The sequence below is a fragment of the Crinia signifera genome, chromosome 7, assembly GCF_055691185.1.
Source record: "Crinia signifera chromosome 7, ASM5569118v1, whole genome shotgun sequence".
In the NCBI taxonomy this organism is placed as follows: domain Eukaryota; kingdom Metazoa; phylum Chordata; class Amphibia; order Anura; family Myobatrachidae; genus Crinia; species Crinia signifera.
In genome coordinates this window covers 10622641-10650095 of record NC_139223.1, presented here as the reverse complement: position 1 = coordinate 10650095, position 27455 = coordinate 10622641, and the positions used below count along the sequence as shown (strand labels likewise).

At 50.7% G+C, this 27455-nt stretch overlaps 1 protein-coding gene across 1 annotated transcript; it reads right to left on the bottom strand.

The window, feature by feature from the left end:
• Positions 1–1060: 1060 nt before the first annotated feature.
• LOC146019757 (uncharacterized) lies at positions 1061–26867 on the bottom strand. The gene is made up of 5 exons (XM_083152289.1): positions 26798–26867; positions 17674–17948; positions 9469–9672; positions 3431–3450; positions 1061–2674 (listed from the first exon to the last, which is right to left on the bottom strand). Exons 2-5 carry the CDS (start codon positions 17942–17944, stop codon positions 1760–1762), a joined length of 1410 nt encoding a protein of 469 aa, XP_083008415.1. The 5' UTR covers positions 17945–17948; positions 26798–26867; the 3' UTR covers positions 1061–1759.
• Positions 26868–27455: the final 588 nt, after the last annotated feature.

Here is a 27455-nt window from a genome sequence, read left to right as displayed (position 1 = left end):
CAGTGATTTTCCTGGGGGTGGGCGGCTCTCTATTACAGGATGCTATGGAAAGCTGGCCACTTGGTTGGTAACACCAGCAGATGAATGGCAGCGGCCGGCAATGATGTGGGAGTCTGCATCAGCACTTATCCCCTGGCCGTTGGGTAGTTTTAAGCTGAAAACACCAAAAGTAAAGGCCCCCATACATTAGGCCGACTTGTCCTAGGGACAAGTCGGACCCAATTTACCTGCGAGCCGCCCGGCAGCTCCCTGGGAGGCAAACATACAATTTGGCACTTGATGTGCCATTTTTACATGGGATAAATCGCATGCGATTTATCCCATGTAAAAAAAAAACCCGGGGAGTTGCAGGGCGGTGAGGAGTAGTGGGGGCGGGCAGCGGCAGCGGTAGTGGGGGCGGGCAGCGGGGGCGGGCGGCGGGTGCGGTGAGCGCTGCTGACCTGGCCGGGCAGTGTAATTACACATAGCAGCAGCGGGGACGAGATGCGTAGTGGCGGCTATTAGATTTTTAAAATATTTGTCAAATGACCGGCTGCTCTCTGATTGGCCGGAGAGCTCTCAGCCAATCAGAGAGCGGCCGGTCATTTGACAAGTATTTTAAAAATATAATAGCCGCCACTGCGCTGCCCGTCCCCGCTGCTGCTATGTATGAATGGGCAGCCTGTGATTGGCTGAGCGCTCTCTGAGCCAATTGCTGACTGGCTGAGAGAGCGCTCAGCCAATCACAGGCCGCCCATTCTTTGTATGGGCTTTTTTTTTTTATTCCGTACTGACAGCTCCCGCCGGCTCCCCCTGCCCGGCTCTATGCCGCCAGTGTCCCCCGCAGCGTCCCCAGCCCCCCCTGCTCCCTCTACCGCCGCGCCGCCCCACTAGGTCCCAAGTCGGGTGGTCGGACGTGCAGCAGGTCCGACCACCCGACGCAGATCCGATGCGCACGGGACCGCGCATTGGATCTGAGGGGACATCAAAACTAGCCGATTTTGGTCCGATTTCGGCCAGATCCGACTGATCTGGCTGAAATCTGACCAAAATCGGCTAGTGTATGGGGGCCTTTAGATGCTATCAGCTCAGAATCATCGGCCAGTGCGTATGGACCTTAAATGTAGCTTTTTGTAGAATAAAACAATGATTATATATGAATTTAATTATGCAATTTGGGAAGTCTGCACTCACATCCATTCTGGTCAGTATCAGGGTGCTCACTATAGAATTCAAGGTTCCAAATGATATAGGTGAATTCCTTGTAATAACACCAGAGAAGGCACTCACCACTATCAGCAGGTAGAACTTTTATTGGGTTAAACTGGCATAAAAATGGTCAACGTTTCAACCCCAAGGGGCCGTTTTAAAGATGAGCAACAGAAGTGCAACAATCCAATGTGCAAGCATGGAGTGAATATCATTATAGATATATAGTATATAGCGGCACATACAGTACAGGACACTGACCAGGCACAGATACGTACAATTACATAGCAAACAGCAGGTTCCAGCACAGAGAACACAGTATCTATACTGTAGCTCACTCCAGGGAGGGGTTCACTAATGTCCACTGGCACACATCCCGGCATTCATATTTTTGATAGTCGTATATGCACTAACATACGCGATTAGTAACACAAAGGACAACTCTTCCGATTAGGGCTGTGCTTGGTGAGGCGGCTCCATCGCTGGACTTCCGGGTCTGAGAGTGACGGTGGCGGTAGGTGGTATTTCCTGCCAGGTGGATGGTGTTTCCTGGTAGATGGGTGTCATTTCACTACAGGTCAGTTTTATTTCCCGGGTGGTCGATGGCATTTTCTGACTGGTCAGTTGCTTTTCTGAGCTGGTCAGTGGCATATCTCAGCTGGTCAGTGGCATATCTCAGCTGGTCAGTGGCTTTTCTGAGCTGGTCAGTGGCATACCTCAGCTGGTCAGTGGCATTTTCTGGCTGGTCAGTGGCATTTCTCAGCTGGTCAGTGGCATTTCTCAGCTGGTCAGTTGCATTTTCCAGCTGGTCAGTGGCATTTCTCAGCTGGTCAGTGGCATTTCTCAGCTGGTCAGTGGCATTTCTCAGCTGGTCAGTGGCATTTCCTAGCTGGTCAGAGGCATTTCTCAGCTGGTCAGTGGCATCTCCTAGCTGGCCAATGGCATTTCCCAGCTGGTCAGTGGCATTTCTCAGCTGGTCAGTGGCATTTCTCAGCTGGTCAGTGGCATTTCTCAGCTGGTCTGTGGCATTTCTCAGCTGGTCAGTGGCATTTCTCAGCTGGTCGGTGGCATTTCTCAGCTGGTCAGTGGCATTTCCCAGCTGGTCAGTGGCATTTCTCAGCTGGTCAATGGCATTTCTCAGCTGATCGGTGGCATTTCCAGGCTGGTCGGTGGCATTTCCAGGCTGGTCGGTGGCATTTCCAGGCTGGTCGGTGGCATTTCTCAGCTGGTCGTTGGCATTTCTCAGCTGGTCGTTGGCATTTCTCAGCTGGTCATTGGCATTTCTCAGCTGGTCAGTGGCATTTCTTAGTTGATCAATGGTATTTTTGAGAAGGTCAGTGTTGCACTCTGGAGTATAGGAAGTGGTAGAGTAACATTGCAGTGAAGAGGTCATGTTCTGAGATCCGTTGTTTATGCTCAGCCAAATGGGGACAACAACAATCCCAGTAGAAAAGACCACCACCAAGACCAGCCAGATACTATATTTCTAATAAGAAATAAAACAGGATGTTACATAATATATATACAGCAGATGAAGACACATCTGTAATTAATACCTCACCAGTTTCATTATACATCTGTGCACAACAATGGATATCCCTGAGACCTGGACTGCCAAGGTGTCTTGGGGATCGAGTTTTGGACTGTGTTAGGTTTACTTTCACACATGCGTAGCGGGTGCAGAACATGTGCGCAAACTTTAAGGGTGAGATCGTGGCTATGAAGGGTGCAATTTCACACTGATTGGCAACAGCGTCATCAGCTGCTGTGACGCGCCATCTTCGGTAAATGATCCGGACAATGTAGGCATGTCCAGACTCTTATCGGGGCAGCTGTGGGACATCACACGCAGCCGCTGCAGAAAGGAATAAATGCTGGCGGTGCTCCGGTGGTTACACATCCTGGAGATGCTTAATATTTGTGGGTACCCCCGTAGAACATGGGTGTATACCTTGCAAATATTCATTGATAAGTAAGCCCCTCTATATTTAATATTTATCCAACCTTTAAGCAATCTGATAACACAATTACTGTTCTGATGATGATGTCAGTCGTGTGACACATTCAAATGAAAAATTAAAGAAACAGAAAATAAGACAAGACTAAAACTACTACAAAGGTCATCCAGGAGACACAATGTCATCACACCTAGCACTGATCACATGACTTTAACCCCGATACACAAACATGCATTGCAACACTCACACTCATTATCAGGCTTAAGAAATGTAAGTATACTTACACGCAGGATGGCTGTATGGGCTGTGAAAGAAAACACAGTGCATTAGTACATCGCATCTTGGAAGATCATAGATGACATCATCAGTTTTAATTAATGCAGGCATGGAAATATTAATGATGTCAGCAGTAAGTATAGACACAACAGCATGTAATAAAATACTTAGCCTCCCTTCCCACACCATTGCAGCGATGCTAGCGAATATGGACTCACATATTGCAATTAGCACCGAAATGCGGTAGCGGAGGCCCCCACAATACTGAGATGATGTATGGGGGGGGCTCGGTCCCCCCCCCCCCCCCCACACACACACACACACACCCGGAAACCTAAGCAGGCTGTCTCCGGCACCTCCTCCTCCCCCTGCAGCCGGAAGGTCCTCAGGCTGTGTTGCTAGGGGGAGGAGGAGTTTATCTTCTGGGTCCAGGCTTCCTGGAGGAAGGTAAGCAATGGGGAGGAAGGTCGTCATCTGCGGCAGGAGTTGGCGGGTTGTGAAGCCCATAGGCTTCTATATCCCAACCCAAAGGTGGCGATACCCTGGCTGGCGAAAATGCGGCGGCCTGGTCTTAATACATTTGAAAATGTGGTAAAACCACCAAAAACACATATTTACCTTAGTAAATCCTGCCCAGAATATGTTAGGAACAGGAAAAGTGACAGGAAAAGCGTCCTATGGGGACTCTGCTGCTACAGTGCAGAATGTTGTATGCAATCATATCTGCCTCTACAACAGGACCAACATGAACAGGGAATTGCTTTTCATAACATATCATATATTCACAATACTGGCTGCGGAACCTCGATCAAGCGTGTTAGATTTAGGAACACGTGGAACATGAGCATTAGACTGCGGGAGGGGAGAGTTAGGGTTAGGCTGCAGAAGGAGAGCGTTAGGGTTATGCTGTGGGGAGGGGAGTATTAGGGTTAGGCTGCAGGAGGGGAGCGTTAGGGTTAGGCTGTGGGGAGGAGAGCATAAGGGTTAGGCTGTGGGGAGGAGAGTATTAGTGTTAGGCTGCAGGAGGAGAGCGTTACGGTTAGGCTGCAGGAAGGGAGCTTTACGGTTAGGCTGCGGGAGGGAAGCGTTAGGGTTAGGCTGCGGGAGGGGAGCGTTAGGGTTAGGCTGCGGGAGGGGAGCGTTAGGGTTAGGCTGCGGGAGGGGAGTATTAGGGTTAGGCTGCAGGAGGGGAGCGTTAGGGTTAGGCTGTGGGGAGGAGAGCATAAGGGTTAGGCTGTGGGGAGGGGAGTATTAGTCTTAGGCTGCAGGAGGAGAGCGTTAGGGTTAGGCTGCAGGAGGGGAGCGTTAGGGTTAGGCTGCGGGAGGGAAGCGTTAGGGTTAGGCTGCGGGAGGGGAGCGTTAGGGTTAGGCTGCGGGAGGGGAGCATTAGGGTTAGGCTGCGGGAGGGGAGTGTTAGGGTTAGGCTGCAGGAGGGGAGCGTTAGGGTTAGGCTGTGGGGAGGAGAGCATAAGGGTTAGGCTGTGGGGAGGGGAGTATTAGTGTTAGGCTGCAGGAGGAGAGCGTTAGGGTTAGGCTGCAGGAGGGGAGTGTTAGGGTTAGGCTGCGGGAGGGAAGCGTTAGGGTTAGGCTGCGGGAGGGGAGCGTTAGGGTTAGGCTGCGGGAGGGGAGCGTTAGGGTTAGGCTGCGGGAGGGGAGCGTTGGTGTTAGGCTGCAGGAGGGAAGCGTTAGGGTTAGGCTGCGGGAGGGGAGCGTTAGGGTTAGGCTGTGGGGAGGAGAGCATAAGGGTTAGGCTGTGGGGAGGGGAGTATTAGGGTTAGGCTGTGGGGAGGGGAGGGATAGGGTTAGGTTGCAGGAGGGGAGCGTTAGGGTTAGGCTGCGGGAGGGGAGCATTAAGATTTGGCTGCGGGAGGAGAGCATTCTGGTTAGGCTGCGGGAGGGGTGAGTCATGGCTAGGCTGCAAGAGGGGAGCGTTAGGGTTAGGCTGTGGGAGGAGAGGTTAGGGTTAGGCTGTGGGAGGGGAGAGATAGGATTCGGCTGTGGGATGAGAGCGTTATGGTTAGGCAGCGGGAGGGGAAAGTTAGGGTTTGGCTGTGGCAGGAGAGCATTAGGGTTAGGCTGTGGGAGGGGAGGTTAGGGTTAGGCTGTGGGAGGGGAAAGTTAGGGTTTGGCTGTGGGAGGGGAGGTTAGGGTTAGGCTGCGGGAGGGGAGGTTAGGGTTAGGCTGCGGGAGGGGAGGATAGCGTTAGGCTGCAGGAGGGGAGGTTAGGGTTAGGCTGCGGGAGGGGAGGCTAGGGTTAGGCTATGGGGAGAGGAGGGTTAGGCTGCGGGAGGAGAGGTTAGGGTTAGGCTGCTGGAGGGGAGCTTTAGAGTTAGGCTGCTGGAGGGGAGCATTAGGGTTAGGCTGTGGGGAGGGGACCATAAGGGTTAGGCTGCAGGAGGGAAGCACTAGGGTTAAGCTGTGGGAGGGGAGTGATAGGGTTAGGCTGCGGGAGGGGAGTGTTAGGGTTAGGCTGTGGAAGGTGAGTCTTAAAATTAATTAGGCTGTTGGAGGGGAGGGATAGGGTTATGCTGTGGAATAGGAGTTAGGCTGTGGGAGGGGAGTGATAGGGTTAGGCTGTGGTAGGGGAGGTAATAGGGTTAGGCTGTGGGAGGGATAGGATTAGGCTTTGGGAGGGGAGGGATAGGGTTAGGCTGTGGGGAGGGGAGTATTAGTGTTAGGCTGCAGGAGGAGAGCGTTAGGGTTAGGCTGCAGGAGGGGAGCGTTAGGGTTAGGCTGCGGGAGGGAAGCGTTAGGGTTAGGCTGCGGGAGGGGAGCGTTAGGGTTAGGCTGCGGGAGGGGAACGTTAGGGTTAGGCTGCGGGAGGGGAGTATTAGGGTTAGGCTGCAGGAGGGGAGCGTTAGGGTTAGGCTGTGGGGAGGAGAGCAGAAGGGTTAGGCTGTGGGGAGGGGAGAATTAGGGTTAGGCTGTGGGGAGGGGAGGGATAGGGTTAGGCTGCAGGAGGGGAGCGTTAGGGTTAGGCTGCGGGAGGGGAGCATTAAGATTTGGCTGCGGGAGGAGAGCATTCTGGTTAGGCTGCGGGAGGGGAGAGTCATGGCTAGGCTGCAAGAGGGGAGCGTTAGGGTTAGGCTGTGGGAGGAGAGGTTAGGGTTAGGCTGTGGGAGGGGAGAGATAGGGTTCGGCTGCGGGATGAGAGCGTTATGGTTAGGCAGCGGGAGGGAAGCATTAGGGTTAGGCTGCGGGAGGGGAAAGTTAGGGTTTGGCTGTGGCAGGAGAGCATTAGGGTTAGGCCGTGGGAGGGGAGGTTAGGGTTAGGCTGTGGGAGGGGAAAGTTAGGGTTTGGCTGTGGCAGGAGAGCATTAGGGTTAGGCTGCAGGAGGGGAGGTTAGGGTTAGGCTGCAGGAGGGGAGGTTAGGGTTAGGCTGCGGGGAGAGGAAGGTTAGGGTTAGGCTGCAGGAGGGGGAGGTTAGGGTTAGGCTGCAGGAGGGGAGGTTAGGGTTAGGCTGCGGGAGGGGAGGTTAGGGTTAGGCTGCGGGAGGGGAGGATAGGGTTAGGCTGCAGGAGGGGAGGTTAGGGTTAGGCTGCGGGAGGGGAGGTTAGGGTTAGGCTATGGGGAGGGGAGGGTTAGGCTGCGGGAGGAGAGGTTAGGGTTAGGCTGCTGGAGGGGAGCTTTAGAGTTAGGCTGCTGGAGGGGAGCATTAGGGTTAGGCTGTGGGGAGGGGACCATAAGGGTTAGGCTGCGGGAGGGAAGCGCTAGGGTTAAGCTGTGGGAGGGGGGTGATAGGGTTAGGCTGCGGGAGGGGAGTGTTAGGGTTAGGCTGTGGAAGGTGAGTCTTAAAATTAATTAGGCTGTGGGAGGGGAGGGATAGGGTTATGCTGTAGGAGAGGAGGTTAGGGTTAAGCTGTGGAATAGGAGTTAGGCTATGGGAGGGGAGTGATAGGGTTAGGCTGTAGGAGGGATAGGATTAGGCTTTGGGAGGGGAGGGATAGGGTTAGGCTGTGGGAGGGAGGATCAGACTGTGGATGGTCAGTTTTAGGATTAGGCTGTGGGAGGGAAGGGATAGGTTTAGGCTGTGGAAAGTGAGTTTTAAGATTAGGCTGCAGGAGGGGAGGGATAGGGTTAGGCTGCAGGAGGGGAGGGATAGGGTTAGGCTGTGAGAGGGGAGAGAAAGGGTTAGGCTGTGGGAGGGGAGGTTATTGTTAGGATTTGGAAGGGGAAGATTAGGGTCACGTTGTGAATGGGAAGTGTTAGTGATAGGGTTAGGCTGCAGGAGGGGAGGTTAGGGTTAGGCTGCGGGAGGGGAGGTTAGGGTTAGGCTATGGGGAGCAGAGGGTTAGGCTGCTGGAGGGGAGCTTTAGAGTTAGGCTGCTGGAGGGGAGCATTAGGGTTAGGCTGTGGGGAGGGGACCATAAGGGTTAGGCTGCGGGAGGGAAGCGTTAGGGTTAAGCTGTGGGAGGGGAGCGATAGGGTTAGGCTGCGGGAGGGGAGTGTTAGGGTTAGGCTGTGGAAGGTGAGTCTTAAAATTAATTAGGCTGTGGGAGGGGAGGGATAGGGTTATGCGGTAGGAGAGGAGGTTAGGGTTAGGCTGTGGAATAGGAGTTTTAGGATTAGAGTTAGGCTGTGGGAGGGGAGGGATAGGTTTATGCTGTGGTTAGGCTGTGGTAGGGGAGGAATAGGGTTAGGCTGTGGGAGGGATAGGATTAGGCTTTGGGAGGGGAGGGATAGGGTTAGGCTGTGGGAGGGAGGATCAGACTGTGGTTGGTCAGTTTTAGGATTAGGCTGTGGGAGGGAAGGGATAGGTTTAGGCTGTGGAAAGTGAGTTTTAAGATCAGGCTGCAGGAGGGGAGGGATAGGGTTAGGCTGCAGGAGGGGAGGGATAGGGTTAGGCTGTGAGAGGGGAGGTTATTGTTAGTATTTGGGAGGGGAAGATTAGGGTCACATTGTGAATGGGAAGTGTTAGGGATAGGGTTAGGCTGCAGGAGAGGAGGTTAGGGTTAGGCTGTGGAATAGCAGTTTTAGGATTAGAGTTAGGCTGTGGGAGGGGAGGGATACGATTAGGCTGTCAGAGGGATAGGGTCAGGCTTTGGGAGGGGAGGGATAGGGTTAGACTTTGGGAGGGGAGGGATAGGTTTAGGCTGTGGAAAGTGAGTTTTAAGGTTAGGCTGCAGGAGGGGAGGGGAGGGATAGGGTTAGACTGTGGGAGGGGTGGGATAGGGTTAGGCTGTGAGTGGGAAGTGTTAGGGTTAGGCTGCGGGAGGAGAGGTATAGGGTTAGGCTGTGGGAGGGGAGGATTAGGATTTGGCTGTGGGAGGGATGGGATAGGGTTAGGCTGTGAGTGGGAAGTGATAGGGTTAGGCTGTAGGAGAGGAGGTTAGGGTGTGGGAGGGAGGTTAAGGTTAGGCTGTGGGAGGGGAGTGTTAGGGATAGGCTGCAGGAGGGGAGTGTTAGTGTTAGGATGTTGGAGGGGAGGTTAGGGTTAGGCTGCAGGAGGGGAGAATTAGGGTTAGCCTGTGGGAATGGAGGGTTAGGGTTACGGTATGGAAGGTAAGGGTTAGGTTTAAGCTATGGGACGGGAGGTTAGGGTTAGGCTATGGGACGGGAGGTTAGGGTTAGGCTGTGGGAGGGGAGGTTAGGGTTAGGCTGTGAGAGGGAAGGTTAGGGATAGGGTGCAGGAGGGGAGGTTAGGGTTAGGCTGTGGGTAGAGATTTTAGGGGAGGGGGAGGTCAGGATTAGGCTCTGGGTGTGGAGGTAAGGGTTATGCTCTGGGTGGGGAGGTAAGGGTTAGGCTGTGGGAGGGAAGGTTAGGGATAGGGTGCTGGAGGGGAGGGTTAGGGTTGGGCTGTGGGAGGGGAGGTATGGGAGGATTAGGGTTAGCCAGTAAGAATGGAGGGTTAGGGTTAAGATGTGGAAGGGGAGGGTTAGGGTTAAGCTGTGGATGGGGAGGGTTAGGGTTAAGCTGTGGATGGGGAGGGTTGGGTTAAGCTGTGGATGGGGAGGGTTAGGGTTAAGCTGTGGATGGGGAGGGTTAGGGTCAGCCTACAGAAGCATTTTCCTCGCCAGAATAACTATGTCTCCTTCGTTACTTACCTTTACTTCTGATAATATTCTCCAGATCTGTATTTCTCTGTCTCTGTAATGGAGTCCTCTCATCACTGCCCCCCTGCCCCTTGTCATAGAGGAACAGACCCCGGGCCAGGGTCCCAATGCTGGGCTGCTGCTGGAGGATCCGTCTCTTCTCGTTCTCACTAGTGTCCGTCAGATCATCAATCACCACCAACACTCTGTCTCTCCCTGCACAAACCACACAGATAAGTGCATGGTGTTGTGTCATACATTTCACAGAATAAGTATTTCCACTGTTGTTACCTCTAGGTCTCAGAGTATTATATACTGATATCACAGGTACTATTAATGCCTCTTACACCTCTGTTATATACAGTAGGGCCTTATTCTAGTTCACTCTTTCTGACAAAATCCTTCTTAGATGGACAAAACCATGTGCACTGCAGGGGGGCAGATGTAAAATGTGCAGAGAGAATTAGATTTGGGTGAGTTATTTTGTTTCTGTGCAGGGTAAATACTGGCTGCTTTATTTTTACACTGCAATATAGATCTCACTTTGAAGTAAAACACCACCATCTAATTCTCTCCAAAAGCTCTCTGCACAAGTTACATCTGCCCCCCTGCAGTGCACATGGTTTTGTCCATCTAAGAAGGATTTTGTCAGAAAGAATGAACTAGAATAAGGCCCATAGGGCCCAGATCTCCTGTGTCACAGCTGTAGGGAGAGATTTTATAGGATGAGAGATTCAGAAAGTGAGAGATTTGGTAAGAAATCTCCAGGTTTTTTAAAGCGGCAATCATTTACATTTCAAAATCAAACTAGTTTAGCAGTGTAAATGATTGCCGCTTTAAAAAAACTGGAGATTTCTTACCAAATATCTCACTTTCTGAATCTCTCATTGTATTAAATCTCACCGGTAGTGTCAGATGGAATTGGTGGTGCAGCAGGAGTAATGGACACAGATGACTTACAGTAGGGTAAAGCTTGCCGCTCTAATTCTGCCACTCCCCTTCAGCAAAATCTGCACTGGCTCCCACTCCCCTACAGAATCCTCTTCAAACACCTCACACTCACATACAGGGCCATCTCTAATTCCATTGCTCCATATATCTCTAACCTCATCTCCATTCATACACCCTCCCGCCCTCTACGGTCGGCTGACGACTGTCGTCTCTCCTCCACCCCGATCACTGCTTCCCATGCTAGAGCACAGGACTTTGCCCGTGCTGCACCCCTTCAGTGGAACGCGCTCCCTCGCTCCATTAGACTCTCCCCCACCTTGCAAAGCTTCAAACGGGCACTGAAAACTCACCTATTCATCAAAGCGTACCCTTCCACTGCATAAACCAGCAGGTTCTCCGACCCCTTGCCTGTTTACATCCTGCTATCTAACCACCACCCACTTGCTTGCACCTCTTGTAATCTGTCTGTCTCCCCTTCCTACTAGATTGTAAGCTCCTCAGAGCAGGGCCCTCTTCCCTCCTGTTGTCAAAGCCCACTTCTCTTCACATGTCACTCACAGCTCTCGTATACTCCAACACTCAGTGACCATCTTCGTCCGCATACTCACCTCCATCACTGGCCTCAAGCCTCTAGTTGTATGTTGATTGAGTCCTCACTACTTACATTTAAGCTGTAATGTGTATTGAACTGTGACGCTCTTTATTTGTACTGTATTTTTGTTATTTATTCAATGTTATGCCAAGCTTTGTCTCCCTGTATTGTTCCTTTGTACGGCGCTGCAAAACACTTGTGGCGCCTTATAAATAAAATTATAATAATAATAGGGTAAAGCTTGGATGCTTTAAGTAATTATTCCTCATAAAGATTACAAACCAACTTAGAAATATACCAGCCATAGACTTCAGGACTGGGAACAAATAACAACAAGGAGTAATGGGAACTAGAGCAATGATTCCTTTGACTTGCAATAGAATAACTTAAATAGGACTATAATCATTATAGCACAACTTAGAGCATAGTCTCTGAGACACTCTCGGCTTAGGAAGAATAAAGACACCTTGGACTCAGAAGATATAGGGTGAAATATAATAGGGGGAGAGAATCATAAAGTGAGAGATTTGGTAAGAAATCTCCAGGTTTTTTTTTTTTAAAACGGCAATCATTTACACTTCAATATCAAATTGGTTGTGCAGTGTAACTGATTGCCGCTTTAAAAAAAAAAAAAAAAAATGGAGATTTCTTACCAAATCTCTTACTTTCTGATTCTCTCACCCTATTATATTTCCCCCATAATGTCAGCCTCTATAATGCTTTGACAATGATACTGTGGCTTTAAGATAAACTATGACGTCTTTGAAATGCTTTAACTTTGGAGAACAATTCTACTGGGACTTAGCTGAATCCAGATGACTTGCAAAAGATGCAGGGGGAGGAGCCAAAAAGGACAGAGGCAGCACTAGATCGTCCACTTGTGCAGGTGGGATTAACACCAACAGGAGAGATGATATCATCAGCAGGTGTAGCAAGAAAGGACCTCAGGTGAAAGCTGTGGCAGAGCAGAGGAACCAGCATTGGCCTAAGGCAGGCATGTCCAAACTATGGCCCTCCGGCTGTTGTTAAACTACAAGTCCCATCATGCATTGCCACAGTTTGCTATTATGGAATGCTAAAACTATGGCAAGGCATGCTGGGATGTGTATTTTAACAACAGCCGGAGGGCCACAGTTTGGACATGCCTGGCCCAAGGGAATCTGCAGGCTCGAGGTAGTGCACAGATGAAAAGACAATTTGGACTGACAGCTTATGGTCAGAGAGGCCAGGCTAAATACCCAGCACTCGCCTCCCATAGGCTGATTGTCAGGAAGCACAGGTAAGGAGTGCAGATTGGCCAATGGTACATTTGCCTATCCAAGATTGCGGCGCCGGCCAGAAACCAAACCACACTACTCCTGCAGGCCGCTGCGACCAGGCTCCTGACGAGACCACCAACCTCTAACATGGCATCAGACCCCCATCCAGCACAAGGCAAGCTGCCACTGAGCGGGGGAGTATCAAACACACCGGCGGCGGTGACAGGTGACTCCATAACTGCACTGGAGCTGAGGGAGGTTCTAATAGACCAGTGACATCATCAGCGCTGGAGTCTAAGTCCAGCATCAGACTCCGGAGATACGTCATCATCATCATCAGCACCCGGATGTGATAATATGACTTACACTAATGTCATTGTGTACTTGTATTACAGGGTTGCCCACCCTCCCGGAATTCCCGGGAGTCTCCCGAAAATCGGGTCCCCCTCCCGGCCCCCCGGAAGGGTGGGCAACCCTCCCGGAATCTGGGGGACCCCCCTGAGCCCCCCAAATCGCGGCATGTAAATGCCGCAATCCGCGGGTCTCAGAGGAGGGGGCGGAGCTAAAATGGCACAATCGTGTCATTTTAGCCCCGCCCCCTCCATGGAGATCAGTCATTTATCCTTTTTCCCATAATGGGGGCGGGGCTTAATGACGTCACAGCCAATCCCCGCCCCCCGATCGGGTAAGGCAAGTCTCCTCTCCGGGCTTGTCCCGGAGAGGAGCATTTAAAAGTCGGCAACCCTGTTGTATTATACGCTGGTCCTATGTAACAAAAGGCTGACACTGCTCCTCATCTCTGAGGGGGGGATATAAGTGTTTTGTGTATTGGCAGCCACTAGAGCAGTGGTTCCCAACCCTGGTCCTCAAGTACCCCCAACAGTGCACGTTTTCCAGGTCTCCACACAGAATCACAAGTGACATAATTAGCTCCACCTGTCGATCTTTTCAAATGTGCCTGAATAATGAGTGCACCTGCTGGGTGACCTGAAAAACGTGCACTGTTGGGGGTACTTGAGGACCAGGGTTGGGAACCACTGCACTAGATGGTACCTGATGGAGCAGTTCAAATGTTGCACTGTTCAGACGCACACAGCCTCTTGCAGGGACATCACTGTTATGTTACTGGTATAATAATATGTTATTTAGAAACTGTTCAGGAGGATGTGGGCAGCTTCTCCATTCACCTAAATAATTTCCTGTGTGTGTTCTAAGGGGGAAGTGATCTTCTAGTTACATTCTGGTTCAACTATTATTTCCCTAGATAGAAGGGATCGTACCTCACATAAGCATTATGAGTTGTTAGTCACAAGATATAAAAAATAGTTTAATTCAGGTTTGGTACTTGATCTTTAATAGATTCACTATATAATTCCTTTTTTTTTTTTTGTCTGTTTCTTCATATATTAGCCACGGTGTTTGTGTGGAATCTCTGTGATCTGTGGTCGATGTAAGCAGTAGAACCATCATAGTGCAGGGTACGTAAAAGTCCTGGGGGGCACAGATATTAGTGTATATTCTAAATCAAGGGGAGACTGTAGTAATTAGGAGAACTTGGGTATAATGCGACTTATGCAAGATAAGCCAGGGGAGAGGCCTGAGTAGGGGGATTGTGCAATAGGGTGTGGTCAGATATGGGGATCTAGTTGGAGTGGTCCACTGGGCCTGGATTGGGGGAAAAAAAAAAGGGGGCTGTGAATTTGTGTGTCTGTCTTTGTCTTTGTGGTTGTTGATCTATGTTAATGTGGATGGTACAAAGGAATTGAATCGTTGTATGTTGCTGTAAACATCTGTTTTTTATAAGTATTGTACCATTCTATATGTTTGTCTTTTTTGATTATAAAAAAAATATATAAATAAAGACACAAAAAAAAAAAAGAACTAGGCAACAAACATTAGCTGCAGGGAGGGTTAGTGGAGGAGGGGGAGATGGTTAGTCTGCAATGGGGGAAGGTTAGGGGATGAGGGTTAGTCTGAGGTGGGGGAGGAGGGGAGAGGGTTATTCTGCAGTGGGGTAAGGTTAGGGGATGAGGGCTAGTCTGCAGTGGGGGAAGGTTAGGGGATGAGGGTTAGTCTGCAGTGGGGTAAGGTTAGGGGATGAGGGTTAGTCTGAGGTGGGGGAGGAGGGGAGAGGGTTAGTCTGCAGTGGGGGAGGAGGGCAAATGGTTAGTCTGCAGTGGGGTAGGAGGGGAGAGGGTTAGTCTGCAGTGGGGTAAGGTTAGGGGTGAGGGCTAGTCTGCAGTGGGGGAAGGTTAGGGGATGAGGGATAGTCTGCAGTGGGGTAAGGTAAGGGGATGAGGGCTAGTCTGCAGTGGGGGAAGGTTAGGGGATGAGGGATAGTCTGCAGTGGGGGAAGGTTAGGGGATGAGGGGTAGAGGATTAGTCTGCAGTGAGGGAGGGTTAGGGTAGGAGAGGGAGAAGGTTAGTCTGCAGTGGGGGAGGAGGGGAGAGGGTTAGTCTGCAGTGGGGGAGGAGGGGAGAGGGTTAGTCTGCAGTGGGGTAAGGTTAGGGGATGAGGGGTGCAGTGGGGGATGGTTACTTAGATGAGGGGTAGAGGATTAGTCTGCAGTGAGGGAATGTTAGGGTAGGAGAGGGAGAAGGTTAGTCTGCAGTGGGGGAGGGTTAAGGGAGGAGGGGGAGAGGGTTAGTCTGCAGTGGGGGAGGGTTATGGGAGGAGAGGGAGAGGGTTATATTGCAGTGGGGGAGGTTTAGGGGAGGAGAGGGAGAGGGTTAGATTGCAGTAGGGGAGGGTTAAGGGAGGAGGGGGAGAGGGTTAGTCTGCAGTGGGAGAGGGTTGGGGGAGGAGAGGGAGAGGGTTAGTTTGCAGTGGGGGAGGGTTAAGGGTGGAGGGGGAGAGGGTTAGTCTGCAGTGGGGGAGGGTTATGGGAGGAGAGGGAGAGGGTTATATTGCAGTAGGGGAGGGTTAGGGGAGGAGAGGGAGAGGGTTATATTGCAGTGCGGGAGGGTTAGGGGAGGAGGGGGAGAGGGTTAGTCTGCAGTGGGGGAGGGTTAGGGGAGGAGAGGGAGAGGGTTAGTTTGCAGTGGGGGAGGGTTAGGGGAGGAGGGGAGAGGGTTAGTCTGCAGTGGGAGAAGGTTAGGGGAGGATAAGGTCAGTCTGCAGTGGGGGAGGGTTAGGAGAGGAGAGGGTTAGCCTGCTGTGGGGGAGGAGAGGGAGAGGGTTAGTTTGCAGTAGGGGAGGGTTAGGGGAGGAGAGGGAGAGTATGCAGTGGGGGAGGTTTAGGGGAGAAGAGGGTTAGTCTGCTGTGGGGGAAGGTTAGGGGAGGAGGGGGAGAGGGTTAGTCTGCAGTGGGGAGGACTAGGGGAGGAGAGGGAGAGAGTTAGTCTGCAGTGGGGGAGGGTTAAAGGAGGAGGGGGAGAGGGTTAGTCTGCAGTGGGGGAGGGTTAGGGGAGGAGAGGGAGAGTCTACAGTGGGGGAGAGATCGGGGAGGAGAGAGAGGTATTCTGCAGGCAGGGAGGGTTAGGGGAGGAGCCGGTTACAGTTAGTCTGCTGGGGGGGGGGGATTTTAGTCGTTGGGGATGTCTGATAGGATTAGGCTGCAGACAGGGAGGGTTATGCTGAAGAGGGGAGAGGGTTAGGGAAGGCGAGTGAGTGTGTTAGGCTGCAAGATTGGAGAGATAGGGGAGTGTTAGGCTAAGAGAGGATTAGGGTTAGGCTTCAAGAGGGATGGGATAGGGGAGGGTTAGTCTGCGTATGGGGACAATGTTAGGGTTAGACTGTGGGGATGTGGGTTAGGCTTTGAGGAGGGAGGGTTAGGGGAAAAGAGGGAGAGGGTTAGGCTGCAAGGGGGGAGAAATAGGGGAAGGTTAGGGGAGAAGATGGCTATGTCTCGTCTGCAGTGGGGGAGGTATAGGGTAAGGCTGCAGGGAGGTGGGTTAGACTGTGGAGAAGTGGGATAGGATTAGGCTGAGGGCAGATGGATAAGGCTGCGGGGAGGTGGGTTAGGGTTAGACTTCTGGGTGAGGGGTTAGGGTTAGGCTGTGGGGAGGTGAGTTAGGGTAAGGCTGCGGGGAAGTGGGTTAGGGTTAGGCTGCTGGGGGGTTAGGGTTACACTGCAGTGAGGGTTAGGGTTATACTGATGGGGCGTTAGGGTTAGAGTGCAGGGAGGATTTGGCTGCAGGGAGGTGGGTTAGGGTTAGATTTCTGGGTGTGGGGTTTAGGGTTAGGCTGCTGGGGGTTAGGCTGCACGGAGGGTTAGGGTTATAGTGCTGGTGGGTTAGGGTTAGGCTTCAGGGAGGGTTAGGGTTAGGCTGCGGGGAAGTGGGTTAGGGTTAGGCTGCTGGAGGGTTAGGGTTAGGCTGCAGGGAGGGTTAGGGTTAGGCTGCAGGGAGGGTTAGGCTGCGAGGAGATGGGTTAGGATAAAACTTCTGGGTGAGGGTGTTAGGGTTAGGCTGCGGGGAAGTGGGTTAGTGTTAGGCTGCTGGGGGTTAGGCTGCAGGGAGGGTTAGGGTTAGGCTGCGGGGAAGTGGGTTAGGGTTAGGCTGCTGGAGGGTTAGACTGCAGGGAGGGGAGGTTAGGGTTAGGCTGCGGGGAAGTGGGTTAGGGTTAGGCTGCTGGAGGGTTAGGGTTATACTGCTGGAGGGTTCGGGTTAGGCTGCGGGGAGGTGGGTTAGGATAAAACTTCTGGGTGAGGGTGTTAGGGTTACGCTGTGGGGAGGTGTGTTAGGGTTAGGCTGCGGGGAAGTGGGTTAGTGTTAGGCTGCTGGGGGTTAGGCTGCAGGGTGGGTTAGGGTTAGTGTTAGGCTGTGTGGAGGTGGTTGATGCTGCTGTGGGACGAGGGTTACGGTTAGACTGCAGGGAAGAAGGTTAGGATTAGGCTGCGGGGAGGTGGGTTAAGGTTAGGCTGCTGGCGGAGGATAGTTAGGCTGCTAGTGGAGGAGGGTTAGGGTTAGGCTGTGGGGAATGGGTAGGGTTAGGCAGCTGGGGGTTAGTCTGCAGGGTGGGTTAGGGTTAGGCTGCGGGGAGGAGGGTTAGGGATAGGCTGCAGGGCGGAGGAGAATTAGGCTGCGGGGAGGAGGGTTAGGGTTAGACTGCTGGCAGAGGAGGGTTAGGCTGCAGGCAGGCAGGGAGGGTAAAGAGTGTGTATTTCATTATAGTGCCTCTACAAGTAGTCATTGCCATTCACCGGAGAACACTGGCGCTGACAGTTCGCTCAGCACATATCGCTACGCATCGCTGTGTGTGTGCTGAGCGATCTGGGTAATCTAGCATAGCTCAGATCGCTCAGCACACCCGCGATGTGTGTAGGCCCGACAAGGATTACATAAACCAATTACAGCATTTACCCCTCAGCTTTCTTCTGGGATCACCATACAATAATGTGCTGTTTATTGTTGGTTGCAAATAGATAAAATACTGTATGTACAAACTGAGTGTGTCCTGTGTATATAACTTACCGTATACATCTGACAAGTGTCTCAGCTCGTTATCATACAGGCTGTCTGTGACGTCAGTGACATTTATCCGTCCTCTCCTCTTGCTGTGATATAGGATGGCAAACGTGCACTTGGGGGTCTGACCAGTGAAATCTGACCAGTTGTTGGTGATATGAACATCGCGCACATCCTTCACTCCCGTCACTGACCTCACACGGTTGGTCAGCCAATCGTATGAGCGGTGATCTTCTCTTGAAAATATACCAACCACTAACTGATTACAGCAGGACATCTTCCTGTACGGTCAGAGAAGAGGATAGAGATAAAGACTCTGGGTCCGATTTAGCGGGGATACATAGAGTAGGTCAGCAATCACATAGAGGCTGAGTCGGACCCACCCTATGGGGGTTATTCTGATTCACTCGGAAAGGCACGATCACTCTGTAATGGACAAAACCATATGAACTGCAGGTGGGGCAGATGTAACATGTGCAGAGAGTTAGGGCCCCCTTACACTTGTTCAACTTATTATCTCAACAAGTTGGACCTGATTGACTCGAGATTTATCTTATGTGCAGGAGGATCAATCTCTTTCAATCTCTTGGTTATACCCAATGGCACAGGATTGTGGATTGTGTCCTACACATCAGGCACATAAGATTTTGTCAGATAAATTGACTCAATCCACCTGAATTGGGTCAAATCTCACAAAATCTCACAAGTGTAAGGAGCCCTTTAGATTTGGGTGTTTTATTGTTTCTGTGCAGGGTAAATACTGGCTGCTTTGTTTTTACACTACAATATACTGTAGATATCAGTTTGAACCGAAATCTTATTCTCTCTGCACATCTGCCCCACCTGCAGTGCACATGGTTTTGTCCATTAGAGAGTGGCTGTGCCTTTCCGAGTAAATCAAAATAACCCCCTATGGCCAAAAGACTTCCCTTACATGTCCATCACACCTGCCCTATATACCAGTCAGACCTCCCCAATGTATCCATCACATCTCACCTATATACCCATCAGACCTCCCCAATGTATCCATCACATCTCCCCTATATACCCGTCAGACCTCCCAATGTATCCATCACATCTCCCCTATATACCCATCTGACCTCCCAATGTATCCATCACATCTCCCCTATATACCCATCAGACCTCCCCAATGTATCCATCACATCTCCCCTATATACCCATCAGACCTCCCAATGTATCCATCACATCTCCCCTATATACCCATCAGACCTCCCAATGTATCCATCATATCTCCCCTATATACCCATCAGACCTCCCCAATGTATCCATCACATCTCCCCTATATACCCATCAGACCTCCCAATGTATCCATCACATCTCCCCTATATACCCGTCAGGCCTCCACAATGTATCCATCATATCTCCCCTATATACCCATCAGACCTCCCAATGTATCCATCACATCTCCCCTATATACCCATCAGACCTCCCAATGTATCCATCACATCTCCCCTATATACCCATCAGACCTCCCAATGTATCCATCATATCTCCCCCATATACCCATCAGACCTCCCAATGTATCCATCACATCTCCCCTATATACCCGTCAGGCCTCCACAATGTATCCATCACATCTCCCCTATATACCCATCAGACCTCCCAATGTATCCATCACTACTTCCCTATATACCCATCAGACCTCCCAATGTATCCATCACATCTCCCCTATATACCCATCAGACCTCCCCAATGTATCCATCACATCTCCCCTATATACCCATCAGACCTCCCCAATGTATCCATCACATCTCCCCTATATACCCATCAGACCTCCCCAATGTATCCATCACATCTCCCCTATATACCCATCAGACCTCCCCAATGTATCCATCACATCTCCCCTATATACCCGTCAGACCTCCCCAATGTATCCATCACATCTCCCCTATATACCCATCAGACCTCCCCAATGTATCCATCACATCTCCCCTATATACCCATCAGACCTCCCAATGTATCCATCACATCTCCCCTATATACCCATCAGACCTCCCAATGTATCCATCACATCTCCCCTATATACCCATCTGACCTCCCAATGTATCCATCACATCTCCCCTATATACCCATCAGACCTCCCAATGTATCCATCACATCTCCCCTATATACCTGTCAGACCTCCCCAATGTATCCATCACATCTCCCCTATATACCCATCAGACCTCCCCAATGTATCCATCACATCTCCCCTATATACCCATCAGACCTCCCCAATGTATCCATCACATCTCCCCTATATACCCATCAGACCTCCCAATGTATCCATCACATCTCCCCTATATACCCGTCAGACCTCCCCAATGTATCCATCACATCTCCCCTATATACCCATCAGACCTCCCAATGTATCCATCACATCTCCCCTATATACCCGTCAGACCTCCCCAATGTATCCATCACATCTCCCCTATATACCCGTCAGACCTCCCCAATGTATCCATCACATCTCCCCTATATACCCATCAGACCTCCCCAAAGTATCCATCACATCTCCCCTATATACCCGTCAGACCTCCCCAATGTATCCATCACATCTCCCCTATATCCATCAGACCTCCCAATGTATCCATCACATCTCCCCTATATACCCATCAGACCTCCCAAATGTATCCATCACATCTCCCCTATATACAGATGGAGCGGGTCTCTTCTTTGCAGGGGATGGCGATGGCGACACCATTCTCCATCCCCCGCCACCCACCATCTGTATCTGCGAAAGGAGACGCGCGTGCACGAGATGCGCGCGCATTCCCTTCCGACGGCACTTCCCCTGATTCCCCACCAGTTTGTCGGTGGTCACCCGGGGTCCCCACCACCTCCCCGCACCCCCCCTAACTCTCTCCCTGAAGCGGAGACGGACAGGTTTCCCGTTGCCCCGCCGCCGGAAACTGAGATGCGCGTGAGACGCACGCGCGTCTCAGTCAGATGGAGAGCCGACCTGCTGGCGGATCGCCAGCTGTGACGTTCTGGCGATTTGCCAGCAAGAGGGAGCCCGGCTCCATCTGTACCCATTAGATCTCCCCAATGTATCCATCACATCTCCCCTATATACCCATCAGACCTCCCCAATGTATCCATCACATCTCCCCTATATACCCATCAGACCTCCCAATGTATCCACCACATCTCCCCTATATACCCATCACATCTCCCCTATATACCCATCAGACCTTCCTAACTTATCCATCACATCTCCCCTATATACCCGTCAGACCTCCCAATGTATCCATCACATCTCCCCTATATACCCGTCAGACCTCCCAATGTATCCATCACTACTCCCCTATATACCCATCAGACCTCCCAATGTATCCATCACTACTCCCCATATATACCCATCAGACCTCCCAATGTATCTATCGCATCTCCCCTATATACCCGTCAGACCTCCCCAATGTATCCATCACATCTCCCCTATATACCCGTCAGACCTCCCCAATGTATCCATCACATCTCCCCTATATACCCGTCAGACCTCCCAATGTATCCATCACATCTCCTCTATATACCCATCAGACCTCCCAATGTATCCATCACATCTCCCCTATATACCCATCAGACCTCCCCAATGTATCCATCACATCTCCTCTATATACCCATCAGACCTCCCAATGTATCCATCACATCTCCTCTATACACCCATCAGACCTCCCAATGTATCCATCACATCTCCTCTATATACCCATCAGACCTCCCAATGTATCCATCACATCTCCTCTATATACCCATCAGACCTCCCAATTTATCCATCACATCTCCTCTATATACCCGTCAGACCTCCCAATGTATCAATCACATCTCCCCTATATACCCATCAGACCTCCCAATGTATCCATCACATCTCCCCTATATACCCATCAGACCTCCCAATGTATCCATCACATCTCCCCTATATACCCGTCAGACCTCCCCAATGTATCCATCACATCTCCCCTATATACCCGTCAGACCTCCCAATGTATCCATCACATCGCCTCTATATACCCATCAGACCTCCCAATGTATCCATCACATCTCCCCTATATACCCATCAGACCTCCCCAATGTATCCATCACATCTCCCCTATATACCCATCAGACCTCCCAATGTATCCATCATATCTCCCCTATATACCCATCAGACCTCCCCAATGTATCCATCACATCTCCCCTATATACCCATCAGACCTCCCAATGTATCCATCACATCTCCTCTATACACCCATCAGACCTCCCAATGTATCCATCACATCTCCCCTATATACCCATCAGACCTCCCAATGTATCCATCACATCTCCTCTATATACCCATCAGACCTCCCAATGTATCCATCACATCTCCCTTATATAACCATCAGACCTCCCCAATTTATCCATCACATCTCCCCTATATACCCATCAGACCTCCCAATGTACAGTATCCATCACATCTCCCCTATATACCCATCAGACCTCCCAATGTATCCATCACATCTCCCCTATATACCCATCAGACCTCCCAATGTATCCATCACATCTCCCCTATATACCCATCAGACCTCCCAATGTATCCATCACATCTCCCCTATATACCCATCAGACCTCCCAATGTATCCATCACATCTCCCCTATATACCCATCAGACCTCCCAATGTATCCATCACATCTCCTCTATATACCCATCAGACCTCCCAATGTATCCATCACATCTCCTCTATACACCCATACAACCTCCCAATGTATCCATCACATCTCCTCTATATACCCATTAGACCTCCCAATGTATCCATCACATCTCCCCTATATACCCATCAGACCTCCCAATGTATCCATCACATCTCCTCTATATACCCATCAGACCTCCCAATGTATCTATCACATCTCCCCTATATACCCATCAGACCTCCCCAATGTATCCATCACATCTCCCCTATATACCCACCAGACCTCCCAATATATCCATCACATCTCCCCTATATACCCATCAGACCTCCCAATGTATCCATCACATCTCCCCTATATACCCATCAGACCTCCCAATGTATCCATCACATCTCCCCTATACACCCATCAGACCTCCCAATGTACAGTATCCATCACATCTCCTCTATATACCCATCAGACCTCCCCAATGTATCCATCACATCTCCCCTATATACCCACCAGACCTCCCAATGTACAGTATCCATCACATCTCCTCTATATACCCGTCAGACCTCCCAATGTATCCATCACATCTCCTCTATATACCCATCAGACCTCCCAATGTACAGTATCCATCACATCTCCTCTATATACCCATCAGACCTCCCCAATGTATCCATCACATCTCCTCTATACACCCATCAGACCTCCCAATGTATTCATCACATCTCCTCTATACACCCATCAGACCTCCCAATGTATCCATCACATCTCCTCTATACACCCATCAGACCTCCCAATGTATCCATCACATCTCCCCTATATACCCATCAGACCTCCCAATGTATCCATCATATCTCCCCTATATACCCATCAGACCTCCCCAATGTATCCATCACATCTCCCCTATATACCCATCAGACCTCCCAATGTATCCATCACATCTCCTCTATACACCCATCAGACCTCCCAATGTATCCATCACATCTCCCCTATATACCCATCAGACCTCCCAATGTATCCATCACATCTCCTCTATATACCCATCAGACCTCCCAATGTATCCATCACATCTCCCTTATATAACCATCAGACCTCCCCAATTTATCCATCACATCTCCCCTATATACCCATCAGACCTCCCAATGTACAGTATCCATCACATCTCCCCTATATACCCATCAGACCTCCCAATGTATCCATCACATCTCCCCTATATACCCATCAGACCTCCCAATGTATCCATCACATCTCCCCTATATACCCATCAGACCTCCCAATGTATCCATCACATCTCCCCTATATACCCATCAGACCTCCCAATGTATCCATCACATCTCCCCTATATACCCATCAGACCTCCCAATGTATCCATCACATCTCCTCTATATACCCATCAGACCTCCCAATGTATCCATCACATCTCCTCTATATACCCATCAGACCTCCCAATGTATCCATCACATCTCCTCTATATACCCATCAGACCTCCCAATGTATCCATCACATCTCCTCTATACACCCATACAACCTCCCAATGTATCCATCACATCTCCTCTATATACCCATTAGACCTCCCAATGTATCCATCACATCTCCCCTATATACCCATCAGACCTCCCAATGTACCCATCACATCTCCTCTATATACCCATCAGACCTCCCAATGTATCCATCACATCTCCCCTATATACCCATCAGACCTCCCCAATGTATCCATCACATCTCCCCTATATACCCACCAGACCTCCCAATATATCCATCACATCTCCCCTATATACCCATCAGACCTCCCAATGTATCCCTCACATCTCCCCTATATACCCATCAGACCTCCCAATGTATCCATCACATCTCCCCTATACACCCATCAGACCTCCCAATGTACAGTATCCATCACATCTCCTCTATATACCCATCAGACCTCCCCAATGTATCCATCACATCTCCCCTATATACCCACCAGACCTCCCAATGTACAGTATCCATCACATCTCCTCTATATACCCGTCAGACCTCCCAATGTATCCATCACATCTCCTCTATATACCCATCAGACCTCCCAATGTACAGTATCCATCACATCTCCTCTATATACCCATCAGACCTCCCAATGTATCCATCACATCTCCTCTATACACCCATCAGACCTCCCAATGTATCCATCACATCTCCTCTATACACCCATCAGACCTCCCAATGTATCCATCACATCTCCCCTATATACCCGTCAGACCTCCCAATGTACAGTATCCATCACATCTCCCCTATATACCCATCAGACCTCCCAATGTATCCATCACATCTCCCCTTTATACCCGTCAGACCTCCCAATGTACAGTATCCATCACATCTCCCCTATATACCCATCAGACCCCCCAATGTATCCATCACATCTCCTCTATATACCCATCAGACCTCCCAATGTACAGTATCCATCAGTTCTTCCATACACATCCATCATACGTTCCCCGCATGCCTATATGACCTCCTCCACATAATTATCAGACCTCACCTCAGACATCCCACACACACATCACATCTCCCCTATATACCCATCAGACCTCCCCAATATTTCCATCATACAGTACATCCCCCACATATCTATCAGACCTCCCCTACATGTCCATCACATCTGCCCTATATGCCCATCAGGCCTCCCCAATGCATCCATCAGATGTCTCCCTTACATGTCCATCAGATGTCTCCCTTACATGTCCATCAGATGTCTCCCATATGCCTATAGATCTCCCCCACATATTAATCCCATCTCCCCAACATGTCCATCAGACATCCCCACATATATATCAGACCTCCCCCACATATCACTCAGACCTCTCCCCATATTCATCAGACCTACACCATGGGTATGGATCATTAGATAAACAGCAACTAGGTCAACACCACTAGGTCGACATGCATGAAGGTTGACATGTGTTTAGGTCGACATGGTCATTAGGTCAACACAAGCATTAGGTCGACATGGATGGGGTCGACAGTCAAAAGGTCGACACGGGGGTTTTCACCGTTTTTTTCCCCCCGAATGTCGACACAGTGAACATGGACATTGAAATGTTGCCTCGCGTCCCCTTGCATGACACTGCGCTCAGCACACTATTATATACTCCCACCACGCCCTAGTGAATGATAGGGTATGAAATACCGCCTGTCGGCACATGTCGGCTCATAGATGTTCTAGGTTGCTCTACACACTGCAGCCCCAACCTGTGATGTCACATGAGGGGGTGGTATCAGCGGCCATAGCTGCACTAGGCTGCTCTACACACAGTAGCCCCAACCTGTGATGTCACATGAGGGGGTGGTAACAGCGGCCATAGCTGCACTAGGCTGCTCTACACACTGCAGCCCCAACCTGTGATGTCACATGAGGGGGTGGTGACAGCGGCCATAGCCGCACTAGGCGGCTCTACACACAGCAGCTCCAACTTGTGATGTCACATGAGGGGGTGGGGCGTGTGGCCATAGCTGCACTAGGCTGCTCTACACACAGCAGCCCCAACCTGTGATGTCACATGAGGGGGTGGTGACAGCGGCCATAGCTGCACTAGGCGGCTCTACACACTGCAGCCCCAACCTGTGATGTCACATGAGGGGGTGGTGACAGCGGCCATAGCTGCACTAGGCGGCTCTACACACAGCAGCCCCAACCTGTGATGTCACATGAGGGGGTGGTGACAGCGGCCATAGCTGCACTAGGCGGCTCTACACACAGCAGCCCCAACCTGTGATGTCACATGAGGGGGTGGGGCGTGTGGCCATAGCTGCACTAGGCTGCTCTACACACAGCAGCCCCAACCTGTGATGTCACATGAGGGGGTGGTGTCAGCCGCCATAGCTGCACTAGGCTGCTCTACACACTGCAGCCCCAACCTGTGATGTCACATGAGGGGGTGGGGCGTGTGGCCATAGCTGCACTAGGCTGCTCTACACACTGCAGCCCCAACCTGTGATGTCACATGAGGGGGTGGTGACAGCCACCATAGCTGCACTAGGCTGCTCTACACACTGCAGCCCCAACCTGTGATGTCACATGAGGGGATGGGGCCAGCAGCCGTAGTTTCTCTGGAATGTTCTATGCACTGCAGCCCCAACCTGTGATTACACAAAGGGTTGGTCCAGCGGTCATAGATGCCCTGGGCTGCTGTACACACTGCAGCCCTAACCTCTGATGTCACATGAGGGGGTGGTGCCAGTGGCTGTAGATGCTCTGGGCTGTTGTACACACTGCAGTCCCAACCTGTGATGTCACATGAGGGGGTGGTGCCAGCGGCTTTTCCATGTGCCACGGCTGGTACACACAATATCAGCTTTGTAATATGTAATCTGACAGATACAGAGCAAAAATGTGGAACTTGCAGATCTCAGCTGCACATTACAGTGTGTTATACAAAACTATGCACAACTCGCCCCCTTCCGTACATTACCTGCCCCCTACAGCCTCTCCTACATCCTCTATTACCCCCATATACCCCACATACAGTACCGTGGTCCTGGCTCCTGCGGATACAGACTGAACTGGATACAATACTGAGCTTCCTGCTGCCAGAACACAATCAGACAGAAACAGAAAGTGAAAGAAAGTTTCCTTTTCAGGAACAGACTTTGATCTCTGCTGGCAATACACACCCTGCATAACATAACCAGGCCCAGTGTCAGACCGTCAGGGGAATACAGGGGTAGGGTCCGTACAGTAGATACGTGGTATAGCCAGTGACCACAGAGTGCGACCAGTACCCACAGAGGATTGGACAGCCATTAGAGACCATAGGCCTTATTCTAGTTTACTCTTTCTGACAAATTCCTTCTTAGATGGACAAAACCATGTGCACTGCAGGTGGGGCAGATGTTACTTGTGCAGAGAGAATTAGATTTGGGTGGGGTTTTACTTCAAAGTGAGATCTTTATTGCAGTGTAGAAATAAAGCAGCCAGTATTTACCCTGCACAGAAACAAAATTACTCACCCAAATCTAATTCTCTCTGCACATGTTACATCTGCCCCCCTGCAGTGCACATGCTTTTGTCCAACTAAGAAGGATTTTTTCAGAAAGAGTGAACTAGAATAAGGCCCCATATAACTGATAACAATGTATAATTTGAGCACAGATAAGAGGCCATACACTAGAACTAAGAGCTTTTAAAA

Excerpts from the sequence above, each read along its gene's own strand:
- LOC146019757 (XM_083152289.1), bottom strand. The coding sequence starts at position 17,944 with ATGTCCTGCTGTAATCAGTTAGTGGTTGGTATATTTTCAAGAGAAGAT. Across the intron at positions 9,673-17,673 it reads ACACTTGTCAGATGTATACG|GGAGAGACAGAGTGTTGGTG; the intron begins GTAAGTTATATA and ends TGGTTTGTGCAG. Across the intron at positions 3,451-9,468 it reads GAATATTATCAGAAGTAAAG|CCCATACAGCCATCCTGCGT; the intron begins GTAAGTAACGAA and ends TTTCTTTCACAG.